The following is a 20,725-nucleotide window of genomic DNA, read 5'->3' as shown; positions in this document are numbered from 1 at the left end:
ACGACAATTGGGGGCCAGTTGTCCAAAAGTAATCTGATCGGATTTTGGCCATCGGATTGGATCAAATCTTGAAAAAGGGTAGTTCAAAAGAAAAAAAGGATTCTGAATTTGGGTTAGATCACAAAATCCAATCTTGGTTTTGATCTGGATTAAATCCTCAGTTTGTGTTGTTCAAAACATTTTAGTAAGATTGGGATAGCCTACTTTTGATAAAAAAAAAAAAACTTAAAAAAAAACTGGATTATTCTGATTGAACCCATCAGAAGGGTGGGTTTCAGGAACAAAAATGTAATAAAACTTCAAAACTGACCCAAAAAGTACAACAATTGTAACATGTAATATATCCTTGATAAAAAAAAAAAAAAAACTGGATTATTCTGAATGAACCCATCAGAAGGGTGGGTTTCAGGAACAAAAATGTAATAAAACTTCAAAACTGACCCAAAAAGTACAACAATTGTAACATGTAATATATCTACAAATCCCCAAACAGCTGCCAATGTCAAACTAAAGTATATTTAATTTAAAGTTGTTGTTTTCTGATTGTAATGATTGTAAATCACTGATTGTAAACTACATAGTAGTTACAGTAGTTATTTGTGTAAATGCAATGCAAAACATTGGCATTTTGTCCCCCCCCCAATCACCATGTCCCTTTAGGGGCTCCGCAGAGCACTCTAGATTTGGAAATCTGAAAAAGTGTGTAGCCTATCTGGATCAGGGTTATCCAATCCAATTTTGCTTTGAAAAACCGGCACAAAAGTAAGATGGGTGACCTGATCCTGGATAGCAAAACGTGGGGTTTCCAAATCCAGATCATTCTGATCCAGATTAAACTTTTTGAACAACTGGCCCATCCTGCTATGCCTCTATCGCCCAAACATGGTATTGACTTCCGTGTTTACGACAGTCTGTGTGCCGGTGTTCATTTACGGCAGGCAGTGCGGGCACATGTGTTTCCAGAGTCAACAGCGTGCTCATTGATAGTCCAGCTAACCATATTTAAAGGTAAATTGTGCTTTTCGCTTTTTAGTTCGAGTTTCACAGTAACATATGTTTGAGTAGAATACTTTAACATGGTATTGGTATTATTTGCCTATATTTTTTCGCACGCAGGACTCGGGAGTATTAGCTATGCTAAAAGGCTAACCTCCTTAACGTTAGTTAACCATGCTCGACTCGACAGTATTCCACTACCAGGGCTGTTATTTCTTTCCTGAATGTTTACGATTATGGTTTATTATAAGGAAGTTTATTATTATTATTATTTTTTAATCCTAAAACTATTTGCATTAAACCTGGAGATGCAGTCTTTTCTTTCAGGGTTAATTTCGCTCACGATGATCAAACTTCATTTTGATTTCTCGTCGTTAAGCTTTATGTTGTTCTAAATAGCCAGAGATTGGTTTCTTTACCCGTTTTTATACAGTCTGTGGTTTTTACAGGTTCTCTGTCATGTCATTCCGTGGGGGTGGTGGTCGAGGAGGGGGTCGTGGCGGTGGTTTTAACAGAGGTGGTGGTCGTGGAGGCGGATTTGGAGGGGGTCGAGGTGGCAGAGGTGGATTTAACAGATATCAAGACTTTGGCCCACCGGAATATGTTGTCGGTAAGGTGCCTTTGTTTTCTTTCATGCTTCTCTTTCTATTCAATTTACGTTCTAAAGATAGCGGTTGCGCTGCAAGACTGCATGTCAGGTTATAATTGGTATTCATGTTTTTCGTGTCTCAGCTGTGGGAGAGTTCATGCACCCCTGTGAGGATGATATTGTCTGTAAATGTGTGACGGACGACAATAAAGTCCCCTACTTCAACGCTCCTGTATACCTGGAAAACAAGGAGCAAATTGGAAAAGTGGACGAAATCTTTGGGCAACTTCGTGATTTTGTATCCTTACATGTTATTGCATGGGATCTTGACTGTGCTGTCAGATCTTACAAAGACTACACAACTTCATACTGACGTCCAGTTAAGGGTTCTTGTATAATTAACACTATTAAACCTGTTTTTGACGAATTTCAAAGGCCTCTAAATTATCAGCATGATCAAAACGTTGCTGAAAAAAACATCAACTGTTGTACACACAATAATACATGCCCTCTGAATTATAGTTCATATTTTTAGCAAGCTATTTCTCTTTAGCAAGCTATTTCTAATGTCTACTTTCAGGTTGTTGTGCACATCGTTTTGCTGTAAAATCTTTAAGGATTTTTAAAAGTGCAAAATTGTATACACAACTTATTAATATTTCAAAATGAATGCAAATGTTTTTAAATGTTTAGATGAATAATAATAAATCGTTAATTTGCAGGGTTGATGAATTAAATTTCATTAAATATGTAAGTAAGTCCTTAACAATTCCTCAGTATTTTTCAGTCAAACTTTCTGAAAATATGAAGGCATCCTCCTTCAAGAAGTTACAGAAGGTAAGTTCAGTCTTTTTGGTTTCCTAGATGTGTAGTGTTGGTTTGAACCTTGTTTTTTTTTGTTTTTTTTCAGTAGTAGGTGGGTAGTTGAAGTGTAGCATGTCTGTTAACTTAATTTTTTTGGATTAAATATGTAGGAATGTATTATGTAAAGTGACTATTTCTTGTCCCTTTTAATATTGTAACAACATTTATAGTAATTATGTGTGTGTGTGTGTGTGTCTGTGTGTGTGTTAGATTTAGGATCAGGGAATCTCAATCTCAAACTGTGTCAGAGTTTAATTAATTTAAGTGGGTACAGTATATAAAACATGACAAATATGGATTCAGTACTGTATATAAAAACAATGAAGGCATAATCTTTTAAGCAGTTATATTATTTTAAAGAACACCCCACCAGTTATCAGTGTTATTTCCAATATTAGACAATGATCAGTGGGTGTTCTTTTAAAATTATTCATAATTTTGTAGCAGATATTGCTTCGGAAAATCAAAGGGATTAAGAGCCTTCAAGCTATTTTTTTGCAGCTTCCTTTGGCTGTTCTGACTCTTATCAGTACACTAGGATGTGACTTACAGTATTATGCAGATATTTTTAATTTATTTTTCTCTTTCTCTCCTCTTGCATCAGTTCTACATTGACCCTATGAAGCTGCTGCCCCTCCAGAGATTCCTCCCTAGGCCTCCAGGTGAGAAGGGGCCACCCCGTGGAGGTAGAGGAGGAGGAAGAGGTGGGAGAGGAGGTAAGATCCCACAAGAAAATGGCATACATATGCTGATTGATTCCATTTGATCATTATCTCTGGTTTTAACCGCTATATAACTTAAACATTGTGGTTTACCTTTGAAGGTATAAACCCTAAAGTGAATGATGTATTTGCAGGTGGCTTCCGTGGAGGCCGTGGTGGCAATGGTGGTGGACGTGGAGGATTTGGTGGACGTGGAGGATTTGGTGGACGTGGAGGATTTGGCGGACGTGGAGGAGGAGGAGGTGGGGGAGGATTCAGAGGAGGCAGAGGTGGAGGCGGTGGACGTGGATTTAGAGGTAATTCGTTATATTGATCATCAGAAAATAATGATGAAATTGGATGAAAGTACTGAATTCAGTTTAATGGAAGAATATACAAAAATACATTTTGAATATACAGTAATGTTAAAAAGTTGGTATCCCCTTTTTTCTTTTTTTTTTTAAATGATCACCAATGCTGCATTTGCATAGAATCATTTACATAATCATCTACATTGAATAGCAGTGTATTATATGTGAACAATACATTATATCTGATCTGCTTTTTTCATTCAATTTAAAACATCTTCATTGTAGTAGGAGAAACACATCACATTTTTCCTACTTGCTTTGCAGGGGGAAGATGATGAAGGGCTCTCAGTATGGGATGTGTCCTTTCATCTGCTGGGGAGACTTCCAGTGAGAAGCCAGAAGCAGCATTCGGGGCCTAGTCTTTAGACTGTTAACTGATGCCTCTTTTGTACAGCTGAACTTTTTACTTGGTTTTGTTCCATATGTGTATTTTTTTTGGTATACTGATAGGGCTGATGTTTTAAGTTACCACATGCCGGTGTACAAAGAGGGCGAGTGTCTCCCCAACCTTGACTGGTTGGTTAGCATCCACTGATGGCTGGACCAGTATAGACTTGAATAACATCAAGGTTATGTAGTGTGACAAAATGGTCAAACCAAATCCTCAGATAATAATGTAAAAAATATTTTCATTGTTGGATTATAATGGATATTTGCATTTACAGAATAGCAATTTGTTTCATTTGAACTCCAGATGCCACCATGGACTTGCAAAATAAAATCGGTGGTATATTTACTGTACTTTTAACTTGGTCACCTTGTTTTTACTAATTCTACTGTGATTTACCAACATGTTTGTTCACAAATTCCAAACGAATCTGCTATTGCTCAAGTGTAGATACTGGGTTGTTGCAGCCTCTTTGAATGGGGGAGATTCCTGATTCTGCAAAGCTGTCAGAGACTGTTTATAAAAAGCAATGTGTAGTGTTATCAACAGCTGGACAAAATGTTTAGTCAGGGTTTTTCCCAGATTTTCAGTGTGGAACCAGACAGCATTGGGAAATTGTCTTGACTAATCTTGGAAAAGCAATGCTATGTCACTGATTACAGCTATGCATATTTATTTTTATTTTTTGAAAGATGTTACTAAATAGGATTTCCAAGTCTAATGTAAAAATAAGTGACAGCATTTCATATATTACGGAATGGCATTTTGGTAACTATATTCCACAGTTCCTAACTGATTTTGTGATTTTTATATAATACAAATACACCAACCTATTTGAACTACTGCAAGTTTAAACTATGCTGATAGTTATGCATGTGGATTGGGGACAATGAAAAGCTACATGACATAAAGTTCCATTTCCAGCCACTGTGCCCACTGTCCAGTTATATTTTGTGAGAGGACGTTCTTGCAATCTCCCTTTAATAATAAGGCGAATCGTACTTTTTTTTTAGGAGAAAAAAAAATGTTTTAGCATAATGTTTTTGTATATGGTAATCCATATAACTAATTACATATTTACAGTGTACATGCATCATGCTTTGACAGCCAATTTTTATTTATTATTTAACAATTCATCAGATAAATCGTTTAATAACAGACCATTAAAATGCAAAAGCGCTGCTTGCGCTGAGAAAAACAACGAACTTTGCTCAAGCGTAGCCACATCGTGGTCTCTCATTGGTTGAAAAGGGAGTTCTTCAGTTTGCCACACCCCTCCTTCCCTTCCTCGTGGTGGTGGAAGAAAAGCATGGACACAACTGGGAAAGTAGGTTTGCAGCGAAATTTGCTCTCCTCTCACCCTTTGAACTACGTAAAGTATTTACAGTGTGCATTTGGGCGCGTTTAATGTACGTAATTTTGCAGTATTTGTGGAAAAATCTTGCGTGTCGAGACGTTCAATTCAAAACGTTTTCAAATATATAGCAGCACTTGTGAATGTGCGTGACAGGAGTGAGCGCAGATCTAGCTAGGCATACAAAGATCCATTGTGCTGCTTTGACCTGTTTTCTGTATGCATTAAAGATCAGAAACATGTTAGTCTAATCTCTTTATTTTTGCATTAAACATAGATTTATTACAACATGTAAATAGAGATTCACTGTATATTGGGCCGGTTTTCCTATACTGTACATTAACTATTAAAAATCACATGGTTTTGTGCGTCTAACTGCTTCTCGAACTGCACTGTATCTGTATAAAATCATCCAGAGCAGTACTTTACATAATCTTCATTTTATTGGGAAAAGGAGTTAGCAAAACTTTACTTCTAAAATGATGAACTGATATCTTCTCAATTCATCCTCAGGTGATCAAATGCAAGGCAGCAGTGGCCTGGGAGGCTGGTAAGCCTCTTTCCATTGAGGAAGTGGAAGTAGCTCCACCTAAGGCCCATGAAGTTCGAGTGAAGGTAAACCATTAATCTGAACATTGCACCTCTTGACAAAATATGTGCATAGAGTGTAGATGACACAAAGTACCTTGGCTAAAGTTGTAGCAAACCGTCTTGCAGCTGCACCCTTTCAAAGCACCATGTTTTGTGACAGATTTACACCGGGCAGGTGCACCGATGTTCAGTTTTGACCCTGCTGTCTTGTCTTGAGCATGATTACGCAGAAGAGTGTTTGTGTTCTTTATTAAAATAATTAAGCAATCAAGTCATTTATGTAAAAAAATGCATAGCTGTTCAAAGTCTGTAATCGTGAGAAGTCTTATGTGGTTGTATGTTTTAGATTCATGCAACAGGTGTGTGTCACACTGACGCCTACACTCTGAGTGGAAGTGACCCTGAGGGCTTGTTTCCTGTCATCCTGGGTCACGAGGGGGCAGGCACTGTTGAGAGTGTTGGCGAAGGGGTCACCAAAATCGAACCAGGCATGTCAAAATGGACTATTTACCCTCTTTAACGTGTAAAATGTGAGCAGTTTTTGGAGTTATGCAGAAATCCTGAAGTTCTTTTACTTTTTGTGAAGGCGATACTGTTATTCCGCTGTATGTACCCCAATGTGGAGAGTGCAAGTTTTGTAAAAATCCTAAAACCAACCTGTGTCAGAAAATCAGGTAATAATGAATATCATTTCATTATCATTTTCCTTCGTGAAAATACACTACTGTTTAAAAGTTGGGGTCAGTAAGAGTTCAATAAATATTCATTTATTCAGCAAGGACACATTGGAAGAAAAAAAAAATTACAAAAAAACATAAGTCTTAAAAAAAACAATTTAAGTTAGCTCAATTTTAACTATTTAAGTTATTTTAAGCAATGCTGTTCTTTTGAACTTTTTTTATTCATCAAAGAATCCTAAAAAAATATCAAGGTTTCACAAAAATATTACGCAGCACAACTGTTTCCAACATTTCCAACAAATCAGCATGTTAAAATTATTTCTGAAGGATCATGTGACACTGAAGACTGGAGTGGTGACTGCTGGAAATGTTTGCCATCACAGGAATAAATCACATTTTATAATATATTAAAATAGAAAAAGGTTATGTTAAATTGTATTATTTTTTTTTTTTACTGTATTTTTGATCAAACAAATGCAGCCTTGGTGAGCAGAAGAGTCCAACCCCAAACTTTTGAACGGTAGCATAGGCCTTTTTATCGTTCATGCTAACTGAAATAGTTTGGTCTGTAGATACTTAGTTGTAATGTCATTTTTTTTAGGGTGACCCAAGGTCAGGGTCTGATGCCTGATAAGACCTCCAGGTTCACATGTAAAGGAAAGCAGCTTTTCCACTTCATGGGTACTAGCACCTTCTCTGAATACACTGTGGTGGCTGAAATCTCTCTGGCCAAAGTGGATGAAAATGCCCCCCTGGACAAAGTGTGTCTGCTGGGCTGTGGCATCTCCACTGGATATGGTGCTGCTATCAATACTGCTAAGGTCTGTTTTGATTGATTAATGTGCATTTCTTTACATTTTGCTGCCTCAAAATGTCTTATGAATTTGTATTCACCCTGCCAGGTTGAGGCCGGCTCTACATGTGCTGTGTTCGGTTTGGGAGCAGTGGGGCTTGCAGTCATAATGGGCTGCAAGTCAGTTGGCGCCACCAGGATCATTGGCATTGACATCAACCCAGACAAGTTTGAAATTGCCAAGAAGTTTGGAGCCACTGAGTTTGTGAACCCCAAGGACCACAGCAAGCCCATCCAGGAAGTGCTGGTGGAGCTGACAGATGGAGGAGTTGACTACTCCTTCGAATGCATTGGCAATGTTGGCATTATGGTGAGCTGCAGAAACATCAGCCATTTAGTTAAGGATGAACAAAAGCTGGCAAATACAGCCACCCAGCTGTGTACTGCTTCATTGAAGTCGGCAGTGTTCCTCAGAATATTTGCTTCCATGGTAACATGGTAATCATCACTATTTGTATTAATGCGAAGTGCATAATTGCCCTATGGTTTTATACAGCTTTAGGTTCAGGATGAACATTATTGTTGCCATGTTTATTGTTGTCATGTTTGAATTCAGAGAGCTGCTCTTGAGGCTTGTCACAAAGGCTGGGGAACCAGTGTCATCATTGGTGTGGCAGGAGCAGGGCAAGAAATCTCCACCCGCCCCTTTCAGCTGGTCACAGGGCGCACATGGAAAGGCACAGCTTTTGGTGGTGGGGATTTTATTTTATTTTTCATTGCTTTTATATTATTTTTTGTATTTTAGTTTTTTATAATAATAATAATATCACTTTTATTATTTGTATTTTTTATGTATTTATTGATTTGTTTTTCAATTTATAATTTTTATATTTGATACTATATACATTTTAGTATATATAATTATTATTTTGTTGTTTTTTCTTATTGTTCTATTTTATTTATTATTATTATTATTAATAATACACTTTTATAATAGAATGTTACCATTTACAAATTACATATAGCATATCAATTATGATATGCCGGGCAGTTCACTTCATAAGAGAAGGATTCTTTTCTCTGTCTTTCAGGTTGGAAGAGTTTGGAGAGTGTCCCTAAGCTAGTGAATGACTACATGAATAAGAAGCTGATGGTGGATGAGTTTGTTACTCACACATTGCCCTTTGCCCAGATCAATGAGGCCTTTGACCTGATGCATGCTGGGAAGAGGTACATACCTTATAGCATGCCTGTTTTTATCTGGTGCTATCTGCAATGTCATATTAATGCTATAGGGGGAACAAATTGGTGTCTAAATGCAAACTTTCTTTTGTGTGTCTTCCACAGTATCCGAACCGTCCTGCAGCTTTAAGCCTCAAGTTCAAACATGAGTCCTAACTGCCTTGTCCTGCCATGAAACAAACATACTAATCATTAACACCCTTGTCTCAGTAGTTACTGTGCTGGCTGTTGTGTTAGAGGCTGTTCTGATAATGGTTATTGGTGTGTAGCATTTGTTACACACTGAATAAATGTGATTACCAATCTCTCTCTCTTTTTTTTTAATAGTCAAAATATTAATGGCTTGATATATTCTGTTGTATGTATAAAACTTGAATGTGTGCATTTCAAATCATAGAAATTGACCAAGTAAATGATTTGGTTAATATAAAGCTGTGTTGCAAACAATTCAGTTGATCACATAATGGTAAAATTATAATTGAATTAAATATTATTTTCCCTGATACATTCTACACTGTGATAGAAAATGTAAAAATACACAGATGATCCATTTATTATACTATATGCGTAAATAAAGCACTTAAAAGGTTTTGAAGTATTCATGAATCATAAAGTGACATGCATGATTCAGATCCCTTTACAGCGGGAGTCCATTTCTCTCGGTGTCCTCTAGGGGCCGCTGTCCAGACGCGCGCTACTCGTTGACTCATGTGCTCGGTTGAGTTTGGCCAATCAAATGGTGTTTTCACACACGGAAAGACCCTTCACGTTTGTAGAAGATGGCGACTGCTGAACCGGTGAGTCAATATAAGTGCTCTTACAAACATTTTTGTGATGACACCAGTGGTAGTTATTAATGTTAAATACGTGTTTCATTTTGTTCAGGGATTTTATCGAAGCTAATCTGAATCACTGTTGCTGTGGAGTAATATCTCACAGCAGACGGTCAAGTGAGCTCATGTGTCTCACTGTCGCACATATGCGTTTGAAAGATATTGTGCAAAAGTGTTAAATAAGTTATGTTTTTTTTATCTGAAGAGGAGGGCTGTGAGAATATTTGAGGTTTTCTTTTAAAGTTGAAGATGTCTGTTGAACCTTATCTGTTTCTGTAATGTAGACTCGTGTTTTGCTGATGTTTCAATGAAAATATGGATAATGTGATTTGTTTGTTTTCAGTCTTTGTATGGCCTGTATTGTCACTGTAAAAATAAAATGATACTTAAGGGAACCATTTCCTCAGACAGCCTTTGGTGAAATTGTATGTACATTTTCAGAAAGGGCAGTTTTCTGAGAAACTTTAATACGGATCCATAACTTCCTGCCAAAGTTTTCATAAATATCCACCATTCCTCCAGTAACCATGTCATAAGATAAGACTTGAAAAATATATTTACGTTCCTTGAGTATGCAGCAATATATTAAATAAAGGTGCCTGGGTTTTTTTAGAGGGTTTTGCCAGGTTTGCAATCTTAAGAACCAAAATAGTGGTGTCAGTTTGTTTATTTATTTATATATTTTTTATTTATTTATAGTTTTTATATAGTTCTGGTGATAGGTATTGGAATAAGTAAAGCAAATGTAAAATTGTTTATCATTAGTAAAAGTAATAGCACCTTGAAGTAATAAATGCACCTTAACTATTTTATGAATTGTCCTGAGGCAATATATATAATATTTACTCTAACACAGTGGGGCCTCAGCAAACTTCCAAGATGACTTCCAATGATTTCAAATAGGACAAAACAATATATACTGAGGGTTCCTCTTTTTAAAAGTGTGACTTCTAGACTTGGAAAAGTCATGTAAAGTAATTCTAATAACTCATACTGAAATTAATTTTTCTAAGTTAATGCCAAGCTATAAGTATTACGTTGAGTAGAAATTTTGGGTACAAATATTTTTTTAAATCCTAAATTTGAATAATAGTAGACCACAAACGGCTGAAAAAGTCCAATGAATATTGTTGCAGTCAGTTGCATTGGAGTCCAAAATGTCAAGAACCTCTTCTCTTAAAAAAAAAAAAAAAAAAAGGCATTTTCTTTGAAATGTCACATTCAGCGTGCAAAACTTAAGATGAAAATAATGGAAATATAATAAATTGTTCTTTTCTTGTAGGAAACTCCAACAAATCCAACAAATTCAGAAGAAGAAAAAAAACGACGAAAATAAGCAAGAGATAGTGAGTCTTGAAGATTATATTAAACATCCTCTGCAGAACAGGTAAAGCCACCCAGGCCACACACATTTCATGTTTTGTGTGGGTGTGTGTGTGTTCCCTAAGTATCTAGGGTTATTTTCTTTTGGCAGATGGGCTCTTTGGTTCTTTAAAAATGACAAAAGCAAAACATGGCAAGCTAATCTCCGTCTCATCTCAAAGTTTGACACAGTGGAAGACTTCTGGGCGTAAGTAATAATGAGAGAATTGAAATGACACAGACAGCATAAAGACTGCGAGTTGTAAGCAACACTGTGGCACTAACAGGTTTTGATGTTCTTTCCCAGGTTATACAATCACATTCAGTTATCAAGTAACTTAATATCAGGATGTGACTACTCCCTCTTCAAGGTAAGCCACGATATAGCATTACAGCATGATGCAAATAATTTTGAGTTCATCTAAATTGATCCGTGTGCTCTTTTTGGAGCAGGATGGCATTGAGCCCTTGTGGGAAGATGAGAGAAACAAGCAGGGCGGCCGCTGGCTGATCACCCTGTCCAAACAGCAGCGCAGAGCCGACCTGGACCGCTTCTGGTTGGAGACGGTAAGTCTATACTCCAGTCGGTTTAACTGCATTAGCTGCAAAATGTATACTGTATTTGTGGATCATAAAGGCTTAGATGTTCTTTTTCTCTCAATTCTGGTTTCATTTTTCAGCTTTTGTGCCTTGTGGGAGAAGCGTTTGATGACCACAGTGATGATGTCTGTGGTGCTGTCGTCAACATCCGAACAAAGGGAGACAAAATAGCGATATGGACGACAGACTACGAGAACAAAGATGCTATTATACACATAGGGTAAAAATCATTCAGTCCACTTAAACCCTTCAAGCTCGTGTTCATCTGCCCAACACCCACATCTCAATCAAAACCTATGCATAGAACCAAGTCCCAGCACTACCTTTTTTCCTTTTCCGATAATCTGTAACACTTGGATGTATATCACAATACAGAAGAAAAATACTGCTGCTACTTGCGTTTCAGTGTGACTTTAATTTTCGCTTTCTTTTCATTTGTGGTTATTAGGTAGAGCACTAGGTAGATTATTGCCAACTTTACACTGCAAAGGTGGCACAGAAGGGCTTCTGAAGTGGCATGTATTTGCCCAGACTGTTTAATGCTGCTCAGAGGGGTGGAATACATGCATTTGCAATTACAACTTTATATGTTGATACTAGGGGCTGAGATAGGTCTGCGTAATTTATTCTGGCTATTATGCGGCATTGTGCCTTAACACTGAATTTTCAGCAGGAACAGAGCAGACTTAACCCTGAACCTAATGTTACTTCTTGAATATATTTGTAAATTTGCATTTATTTGTCTATTCACAGGCGTGTGTATAAGGAAAGATTAGGTGTGCCTCCAAAAGTCATCATTGGATACCAGTCACATGGGGACAGCCACCAAAAGTGGTTCCACCACCAAGAATAAGTTTGTTGTTTAAGGAGCCTTTTAAACAGTGGGTATTTTTGATAGTTCTTTTTAAACTTTCATATCATTATTTTGATATTAAATATCCTCTCTTAAATTGTTCATGCTATAATTTCATTTCAGATGCTGCAACAACGGTCAGAAACTTTTATCAAATTCAAATCTTCATCAGAAGAGACAGACAGACAGACGAGAACAAAACTGACCTGGGATCTGACCTTTCGCAGGATGCTGTGGGGGAAACACTAGGAAATTAAAGGCCTTCAGATTTGTAGATGGAAGGGTTTAATCAGAGGAATATTATATTTACGAAACTGTACAGTGTATAAAAACAGAGCCACGTTCTTTTTTTTATGTCAGCATACTATTAACTGATCTTTTGCTGGTGGGGATGGGAAGTGTATTCAATTCAATTTATGAATATTTTTCTTTCATATTGTTTGCCTTTTTATGTTGTTGCAGTTACTAAATCGTAAGTGTAGTTTATTTATTTTTTACTTAGACATTTACACTTCTGCTTTGGATTTAGTGTTTAAGTGATTTGGACAGTAAACATCATGATATTTCTAATTACACTATTCAGATACTTCTTGTATTGCAGCTTGAGAATATCAAAGGTTGATTCTGTTCAAAGACTGTTGTATAAATGTGTATTTTTGCAGTCTTGTTTTACATTCCTTATGCAAAATGTTCAAGGCAGTATTGATAACTGATCTCTGGTTCTTACCTTTTCCTAAGGGGTTTCATTGAGTAGCCTGAATTCTTTGTAACAAAAAATAATAGAAGCACTTTCTTGAACATGGGTGCTTATAAAAAATGAATGTAAATAAAATTTACAATGCATTGTCGATACCCAGTGAAGAGCCTCTGAAATGCATCTGTTGATGATAAATAAATAATCCTCTGAGATTCTTGAGATGTGGGAACCATTTTCTCATTCCAGTAGAAGCTTATAACCCATGTAGCTAAATGTATTAGCTTCCCTTTGCTCATAAATGTAGTTTTATGTCCTTTTGTTAATCATCTATGATGAAAAAGAATGCTCTTTTGCCAGACCAATATTTAAGTGTACTGTATATCTTAAATGCAGCTATACAACTTGAAAATCACCTAGTAATTATGTAGTATTGGAAATGAATGAAAAATGTTCAGCACACTTGCTTTAATGCTGTTTGTTAAAGAATACCAGAGTATTCACACCGTGCTGTACATTAACGCTAGGCTGTATATTAGATTTAAATAGCTTAGAAAGAACTACGATTTCTTCGTACTATTCTTGACCATAAAAATAATTAAGGCGACTGAAAAAAACAAAAGTACTCTTGTGCCACTTAAAGTTCGACATCCTCACTCTTTCAGTTGCTCTTGAGGCCAATTTCTGAAAGCAGCTTGATCTGGATTGCCTACAGACTGAGTTGGATCTTCCTCCACAGGCTCAAGATGATGATCCAAAGTACTCTCAGATAACACAGAAGGTGTCCTGCTCCGGGCATGTCTGGGTCCGTCCTCCTGGAAATGCGACAGGCCTTTGGTATGATAACTAGGACTGGGGCTGGCAGAGGACAGGGTTCTCTGGCTCCCATTTAGGTAACTACCATAGTTCACAGAGTCCTTTGAGTCCTGCCGTGAGTAGAAGGAGTTGATGTGCGAGCCCTGGTAGTTGTACGCTCTCCAACCTGGCCGTCTCCCGCGGTGACATCTGCATTTCAGGATGCGGATGAAAGCTAGCTTGAACTCCCGGCTGTAGCAGGGATAGATGATGGGATTCAGGCAGCTGTTGAAGTAACCAAGCCAGAAGATGATTTTGAAGACGATTTCAGGAGGCCGCAGGCTGACATTGAACGCGACTGCAAGGAGAGAGCACATCGGTAAGGTCCAGTTTTATACACTAATATTGTAACATCAGTTTTCCAAGTTCTTCAGATTATAAACTAGATTTACATTTGACTTCTATTCAAAAAATTATTTTATTCGAAAATGTATTCGAAAATTATACACCATCTCCAGAGAAAATGCAAGTTTTGAAGTGTATTCCTGAGAATACTTAAAGGATACATTTATTTTGTTTATTTTGGGGTAATAGTGGTCTCTGATGGTTGGGTATTTGGGGCATTCTCTCTCTCTCTCTCTCTCTCTCTCTCTCTCTCTCTCTCTCTCTCTCTCTTTCACTCTCAATTCAATTCAATTCAAATAGCTTTATTGGCATGACAAAAATACATTTTGTATTGCCAAAGCATTAAGACAACAAAGAGAATGGTTTAACATTTGAACATTTACATTAGAACATCTTAACATTTATTTATATATTATAACTAATATGTAATATATAACTAGTATGGAAATGTCATGTATGCCCAAAGATACATATAGGGAAAAAAAATCAATCAATCAATAAATCAAATAAAAATAAATGATAATAATAACGATTTTCCTGTAGCAACTGCTGGACAGAGAAATGTAACATTATGCACATGAGTAACAGTATTTCAGTTTTGGTCTGTGAGAGTGTGTCTATTGGCTGTGTGTTTCTGGATTGTGTTTGTCCCTCAGGTCATGGCACGATGCTACTAATTTTGCAGCAATATTTGGACATTTGGCTTTTTCGCCGAGAATGAAAGTTTTTCGGTTGATGTGCAACTATTAAATTGGGGAAATATTTTGTTTATTTTGGGGTAATAGTGGTCTCTGATGGTTGGGTATTTGGGGCATTCTCTCTCTCTCTCTCTCTCTCTCTCTCTCTCTCTCTCTCTCTCTCATATAACACTACGTAACTGGTGGCACAATTCGTGACTCTTCTTGATTGTTTGTGATTGTGCCCCCTGCTGATACAACTGGTGTTTCTTTTAAAGGTCTGTCGTTTGCTTTAGCATCCAGCAGGTGACAGCAATGCTTGCCTATCCAATTTTCTGCTTGTTGCATTTTGGTGTGAAAACTTTGAAACTAAAAATCTATCGAATACCAGATGTGCATAGCATGTAAAAATAGAACAAAGTAAACCTAAAAGCAAAAGTTATATATTTTTTATGTAAATAATTGTTTTGTTTATCTTTTATTGAGAAATTGGAAATAAAAAGTGAATTTAAAACTAAATCCCAAGTGTTGCGTTACTATGGGATAACACTATATGTTCTCATAAAATAAATACTTCTTAATTACTATAGTGAAACAGTACAGATAAGTTTTGTGTTTAGTCTTTGATAGGAACTTGGAAGAAAGGGCATGTGATGTATTAGACACTGGTTATACATATCAATTAAGGGATGTTAGGATGATTAAGTTTATGCTTTTAGAAAGCGTAGAACTATGTCAATAAAGATAACATTTCACTGTACATCTTCACAGTTTGTTTTATGTTATTGATGTAATTCAATAAACAGCATATAGATCATTTTAAAACAATTCATAGTGGCAATATAATAATAATAATAATATAACAAAGAACAAAATGTTCTGAAATAACATTTCTAAATATTTTAATTGTCTGAATTTCTGATAATTATATTGAATATTTTAAGGGATATTCTTCCAAATTTGAAAAAGCAAGATAAATAACAAAATGAAGCAAACGTATCACTTGCCAAAGTGTCTGATTGTTTAGACATGTTTGACATCTATACAATTCTATAAAATTATTTGCAACTAAAATTATTTCCAGCCACATAGTAATGTAAATAAAATGCTCTTTTTTTCATAACCATGTAAGTCTAGAACTAACCTGTTGAGTTTAGTATCCAATTGAAGAGTAAGAAGAGTAAGATACATCTTCATTTGGCTGTTTAACAGACCAACAGGCCATATTAGTGCTGTCAAATCAATTAATCACATCCAAAATAAAATATAAAAGTTTGTGTTTATATAATACATAATATAATGTGTGTACTGTGTATTTTATATTTATATGTGTATATAAATGTGTGTATATATATATATATATATATATATATATCACACATGTATGTGTGTGTATTTATATACACATAAATATAAAATACACAGTACACACACACACACACACACACACACACACACATACATATATATATATATTATATATAAACACAAACTTTTATTTTGGATGCGATTCATAGTTTGATATATGAATGTATGAAAGCCTTAATAAATTGGATATCTGCTGAAGCAGTTGTGAATTAATAACCTGAATATAAATGGCTGCTTCTGTTTATTGTAAAAAACAATATTTAGCAAGATTTCTAGAAAAAGTTCCTTTACCCCTTTTTCATTACATTTCAGTGGTAGAGCTGTGGATTTCTGCCATTAATTGCTTTAGACTGAGAGCCCTGGTGTATAAAGCGGAGGCACCTCAATGCTGCAGCTCTAGTGCATTGACCCACTGCATTCAAAGTACCATGGGAACCATGAGACTTGGCTGAAAAAACTAATTCATGAATGAAGGCCTAAAGAGTATATAAGTGACAATGATCTATTAGAAGGCTGTAACATTTCAAAAGAAGTCATGAATAGACCTTAAATAGGCATTAATTAATGTTAGCAACACCAAAGCAGCTCACTCACTTAAATAGTAATAGTCTCATTATTCTGATTACTGCTTTTATCAAAGAACTTTCTAGAATGTAACTGTTCTAGAATGATTAGATTCCGAGAGGAAGCAAACAAGTTTGAGATACACTGTTCACAACCTTGCATCCTGTTTTTCCAAATTGTATGCATTCAAGTGACTCACTGGGTTGTCTTCCATTGTCTAGTATGACAGGTTTGGAAAAATATCAATGATTTATGTGACATAACTTATAAACCATGTTAGCAAGTGTATCTTGTGTATTCTTTTCCTCAGCAATGAATTAGCCAAAATTATGAGCAGGTCTTCTTAAGCTGTATTGCTAAATAGCTACATTATCTATTACATAAACATTAGCTACACTATTTATTACATCATTTCATAGCCTACATAAATAAATAAAACAGCTATAATAGTATAGCTGTTTGCTTCCATTATGTTTCAAATATGGATGCTTATTTTTGCCACACACAAAAAAAAAGAAGCCAGAATTGCAAGGGTGAGAATAGTGAGATGAAAAGTTGCAATTACGTTTTTTTTCTTTTTTATTCTGTGGCGGAAATAAAATGTAATTGCACAATGTAAACTCTGCAAGAAAGAAAGTCTAAATTCTAAATTTCCAACTTTTTTTTCAGAATACAGTACCTTCTGTGTTTACATCTCAGAATTGCAAGGGAAAAAAAAGTTTGAATTGTGAAATAAAAAGTCGCAGTTACCTTTATTTATTATTTTGTTGCGGAAACAACATAAAAAAAGCTAGTGGGGAGTGATTTAAAATACATGAAACTACATTGCATCGGACAGTGAGGATTGAAGTTTAGTCGTTATTATTCGTTCCAGAACAATTACGGAACTCATGAAATGAATAAATAAGAAATATTGATTTGAGTTCAAATAATTTTAAAGGTTTAAAGTTTCCATGTAAACAACTTAAAAAATTGTATCATGATATATTCATGTAAATATATGACCTCTGTAGCTACAATAATTCAGTGCTGTAAAATCACTACTGTTTTCCACTTAAGTTTTTGTTTTCTAAAATTCGAAGAAAGCCACAGTTGCCTAATTATGTAGCAGGCCTGCTGAAATTCCAAGCACCCTGCCCTGCTGAGATAACCCTGTCTGGGACAGGAATGACTACTATGTTAATTCATTAATAATAACCTGCCTTTGAGTCTGAATGGCTGCGGTCCAGGGCCTCGTTCTCATACTCCCTGCTGTGACAGCCAAACGGCGGATGCGGCAGACCCCACACTGGGTGCCTCATGAGAGGGAGGAGGAAATAAAGTGCAAAAATATTTATTCTGTCTTAACCTCTACTCTGCGGTCTTCCCACTGACCACAAATGTCCAGCTGTAGAAGGCTTAAGGGATAAATCACTTGTATGTATTTCATGTGGGTGTATAGGCGACTCAATTTAGTTGAATAACATAACATAACACAGAATGCATTCTTCCACTGTAATTTAAGTACGTTTTCCTGATTATTATAACTTTTTTTAAATGATTTTTGTTTTACTATCTTTTGCTATCATTATAACCCTATTGAGATGGGGAAATCCTAATTGTTCTGTATTTTGTGTTGTTCCTGTAAATAGAATAGCAAGTTTGAATTAAAATATAAAAAATAAAAAGTTTCTATTTGTCTTACCAAATTCTCAAGACATGGAGAGCAATTATAATGGTTCATTATTTGTTAAGCATTAAATTAAACATTAATAATGATTACTCCTTGTGAGGATTGTTTCGTCTTAATTGATGTTTGCTAACCTTTCATAGATCCCAAGTAATGACATGAGAGCAATATTGACAGGCATGTGCAATATATAAGGCATCAGAGTGTATAAGGGCAAACAAAATGAAGGGCAGGATGTCATTACGAATTTAGAATTTTAAGAATGTCCGTATTTCAACTAAAAAGTATTATTTTCACTGCTAACACTAGCTGAAATAATGTAACAATATCGTTAGTTGGTTAGCTGATCTCCAAGCCTGGCCTAACTGATCTGTTGTTCGGTTTTAAAGGCATTTTCCTACTAGTTGGCATACGAGCTAGAACATATCAGACTGGCGTAATGATTTGTGTGTGTGTGTTCTCTAGATATATTTATGCATGTGGGCTTCAAAAAGCTTTTAGAAACACAAGGGTATATTTAACAGGCCTATATGTTGTTTGGGTAGTAGTCACATTTTAATTGGGCTGGTACATGTTATATTTATACAGTTTATTAAAATATGGGTTTGCTAAAACAATGGTTAGATGTTTTTGTTACCTTAAGTTACCTTTTATGTTTATTTTCTGTTTCATATTGTTTTCCTGCTTAAAGGAAGAAAGCAGGTTTTTAAATGTCCAGGCTTTAAAAGACCAGCTTAAAATCCAGCTAAGCCCATTGCAATTTAATTTTGACAATTATTATTATTGTTTTTTTTTGTTGTTTTTTTTTTTTTTACAATTTTGCTGATATGCTTCTCGTTGTATGACAACATGGAAGGCAAGGGGGGGGGGGCAAATTGTGCAACTGTGTACAAGAAAGACCTACCAATTGGTAAAGTGAGGAAGAATGGCAACCAGCACAACGTAAACATGCCAACCACAACCCCTAAGGTCTTAGCTGCTTTCTTTTCCCTGGAAAACTTCAGAAGTTTGACCGCCAGAGAATTCCTCGCCTGATGCCCGCGACCCCTGGCTGCCGCGCCGGAGTCCTCGTGCACCTGCGAACCCCTGTGAATCCTCAACGTTATTTCCCCTGAATTCATAGTTTCCGTCTTTACACCGGCTTCCAGATTCTTCGTTGTCCGTTTAGCCACCACATAAACACGACAGTACATGACTAGAATAACAATTAAGGGAATATAGAAGGAGCCGAGCGATGAGAAGAGCGCGTAAAAGGGTTCCTCGGTTATTACGCACACCGTGTCGTCCGGTGACGGAGGCTCCTTCCATCCTAGCAGTGGTCCGATGGAGATGACCAAAGACAGGACCCATAGCCCCAGCATGGCCAACAGAGCTCTGCGTCCCGTCACGATGTTGGGGTATTGCAAAGGATGGCTCACTCCGATATAACGGTCAATGGAGATTACGCACAGACTCATGATGGATGCGGTGCAACATAACACATCAACCGCTGCCCAAACATCACAGAAAATCCTCCCGAACACCCAGTAACCCAGTATTTCCAATGTGGCTGATACGGGTAACACGGTTGTGCCAAGGAGCAGGTCGGCAATAGCGAGATTGACGATGAAATAGTTAGTTGGAGAGCGCAGGTGCCTATTGCACACCACTGACAGTATCACCAAGATGTTTCCAGCCACCGCGAAGATGATGAAAGTCCCCAAAGCCAAGCCGAGCGGGACGGCACGGGACAGGAGGAGAGGCTCGAGTTGTGTGCCATTTAACTCGGAAGAGTTTGAAAACTTCGCTGACCCTTCGTACGCATCCAAAGAACCGCTTCCCCAAGACCGTGTGACTTCATCTTCATTTTGTTGGTTCATTTTGGCGAAAAATAATCTCCATTGCTGACACGTTGGTTGGCTGCTTTAGTCAGGTTGCTATTAAATGACTAGAACGTAGAACGAGTTACTGATGAGCAATGATGTCGTTCTGATGCACTCATGTAATGTGAAAACAAGAGTCTCTGTCTCAGGGGCGTTAAACCGCCCATCCCAGCTTCAGTCCAAACTCTGCGTAAATGTAGATTTTTTTCTTTTTGCCTTTTTGTTTTTAAACAGAGGAGTGCTGAAAAAGCAAACACAACACTATAGGGGAGGCTGAAGAGTTTTGAAATGTCTTACGCTTTTAAATAATATTACCATATTGGTCTGCAAACTCAAGTTTACACTGATGATGTAAAAATTTGCGCAGAAAAAAAATGTTATTCAGAAATTGCAAGTAGATGTCAGAATTACACAGAAACAGCAAATAACTTTGAAATAAATATGACATTTTTAAAGTAGGGAAACTGAAGCTAT

At 36.6% G+C, this 20,725-nt stretch overlaps 3 protein-coding genes and 1 pseudogene across 3 annotated transcripts; 3 read left to right on the top strand and 1 right to left on the bottom strand.

The window, feature by feature from the left end:
* Window positions 1-880: 880 nt before the first annotated feature.
* On the top strand, window positions 881-4,262 carry gar1 (GAR1 homolog, ribonucleoprotein). The gene is made up of 7 exons (XM_016273281.1): window positions 881-1,008; window positions 1,446-1,606; window positions 1,729-1,883; window positions 2,363-2,422; window positions 3,054-3,165; window positions 3,306-3,467; window positions 3,786-4,262. Exons 2-7 carry the CDS (start codon window positions 1,456-1,458, stop codon window positions 3,794-3,796), a joined length of 651 nt encoding a protein of 216 aa, XP_016128767.1. The 5' UTR covers window positions 881-1,008; window positions 1,446-1,455; the 3' UTR covers window positions 3,797-4,262.
* Window positions 4,263-5,150: 888 nt separating this feature from the next.
* Window positions 5,151-8,872, top strand: adh5 (alcohol dehydrogenase 5). The gene is made up of 9 exons (XM_016273280.1): window positions 5,151-5,236; window positions 5,777-5,878; window positions 6,201-6,342; window positions 6,441-6,528; window positions 7,136-7,355; window positions 7,437-7,697; window positions 7,944-8,079; window positions 8,419-8,557; window positions 8,675-8,872. Exons 1-9 carry the CDS (start codon window positions 5,219-5,221, stop codon window positions 8,697-8,699), a joined length of 1,131 nt encoding a protein of 376 aa, XP_016128766.1. The 5' UTR covers window positions 5,151-5,218; the 3' UTR covers window positions 8,700-8,872.
* A 400-nt stretch (window positions 8,873-9,272) lies between these two features.
* LOC107586062 (eukaryotic translation initiation factor 4E-1A-like) lies at window positions 9,273-12,230 on the top strand (annotated as a pseudogene).
* A 1,268-nt stretch (window positions 12,231-13,498) lies between these two features.
* On the bottom strand, window positions 13,499-20,348 carry LOC107586059 (alpha-1A adrenergic receptor-like). The gene is made up of 2 exons (XM_016273279.1): window positions 19,294-20,348; window positions 13,499-14,064 (listed from the first exon to the last, which is right to left on the bottom strand). The coding sequence occupies exons 1-2, from the start codon at window positions 20,246-20,248 to the stop codon at window positions 13,565-13,567; spliced, it is 1,455 nt and encodes a 484-aa protein (XP_016128765.1). The 5' UTR covers window positions 20,249-20,348; the 3' UTR covers window positions 13,499-13,564.
* Window positions 20,349-20,725: the final 377 nt, after the last annotated feature.

This window comes from Sinocyclocheilus grahami, unplaced genomic scaffold, assembly GCF_001515645.1.
Source record: "Sinocyclocheilus grahami isolate Dianchi unplaced genomic scaffold, SAMN03320097.WGS_v1.1 scaffold77.1, whole genome shotgun sequence".
Lineage (NCBI taxonomy): Eukaryota > Metazoa > Chordata > Actinopteri > Cypriniformes > Cyprinidae > Sinocyclocheilus > Sinocyclocheilus grahami.
This window is presented reverse-complemented; position numbering and strand designations above follow the sequence as displayed.

Coding starts and splice junctions, on each gene's coding strand:
- gar1 (XM_016273281.1), top strand. CDS start 1,456: ATGTCATTCCGTGGGGGTGGTGGTCGAGGAGGGGGTCGTGGCGGTGGT. Junction 1,607..1,728: donor CCCACCGGAATATGTTGTCG/GTAAGGTGCCTT, acceptor TTCGTGTCTCAG/CTGTGGGAGAGTTCATGCAC. Junction 3,166..3,305: donor AGGAAGAGGTGGGAGAGGAG/GTAAGATCCCAC, acceptor ATGTATTTGCAG/GTGGCTTCCGTGGAGGCCGT.
- adh5 (XM_016273280.1), top strand. Junction 6,343..6,440: donor GGTCACCAAAATCGAACCAG/GCATGTCAAAAT, acceptor CTTTTTGTGAAG/GCGATACTGTTATTCCGCTG. Junction 8,080..8,418: donor GAAAGGCACAGCTTTTGGTG/GTGGGGATTTTA, acceptor TCTGTCTTTCAG/GTTGGAAGAGTTTGGAGAGT.
- LOC107586059 (XM_016273279.1), bottom strand. CDS start 20,248: ATGAACCAACAAAATGAAGATGAAGTCACACGGTCTTGGGGAAGCGGT. Junction 14,065..19,293: donor CTTCCTCACTTTACCAATTG/GTAGGTCTTTCT, acceptor CTCTCCTTGCAG/TCGCGTTCAATGTCAGCCTG.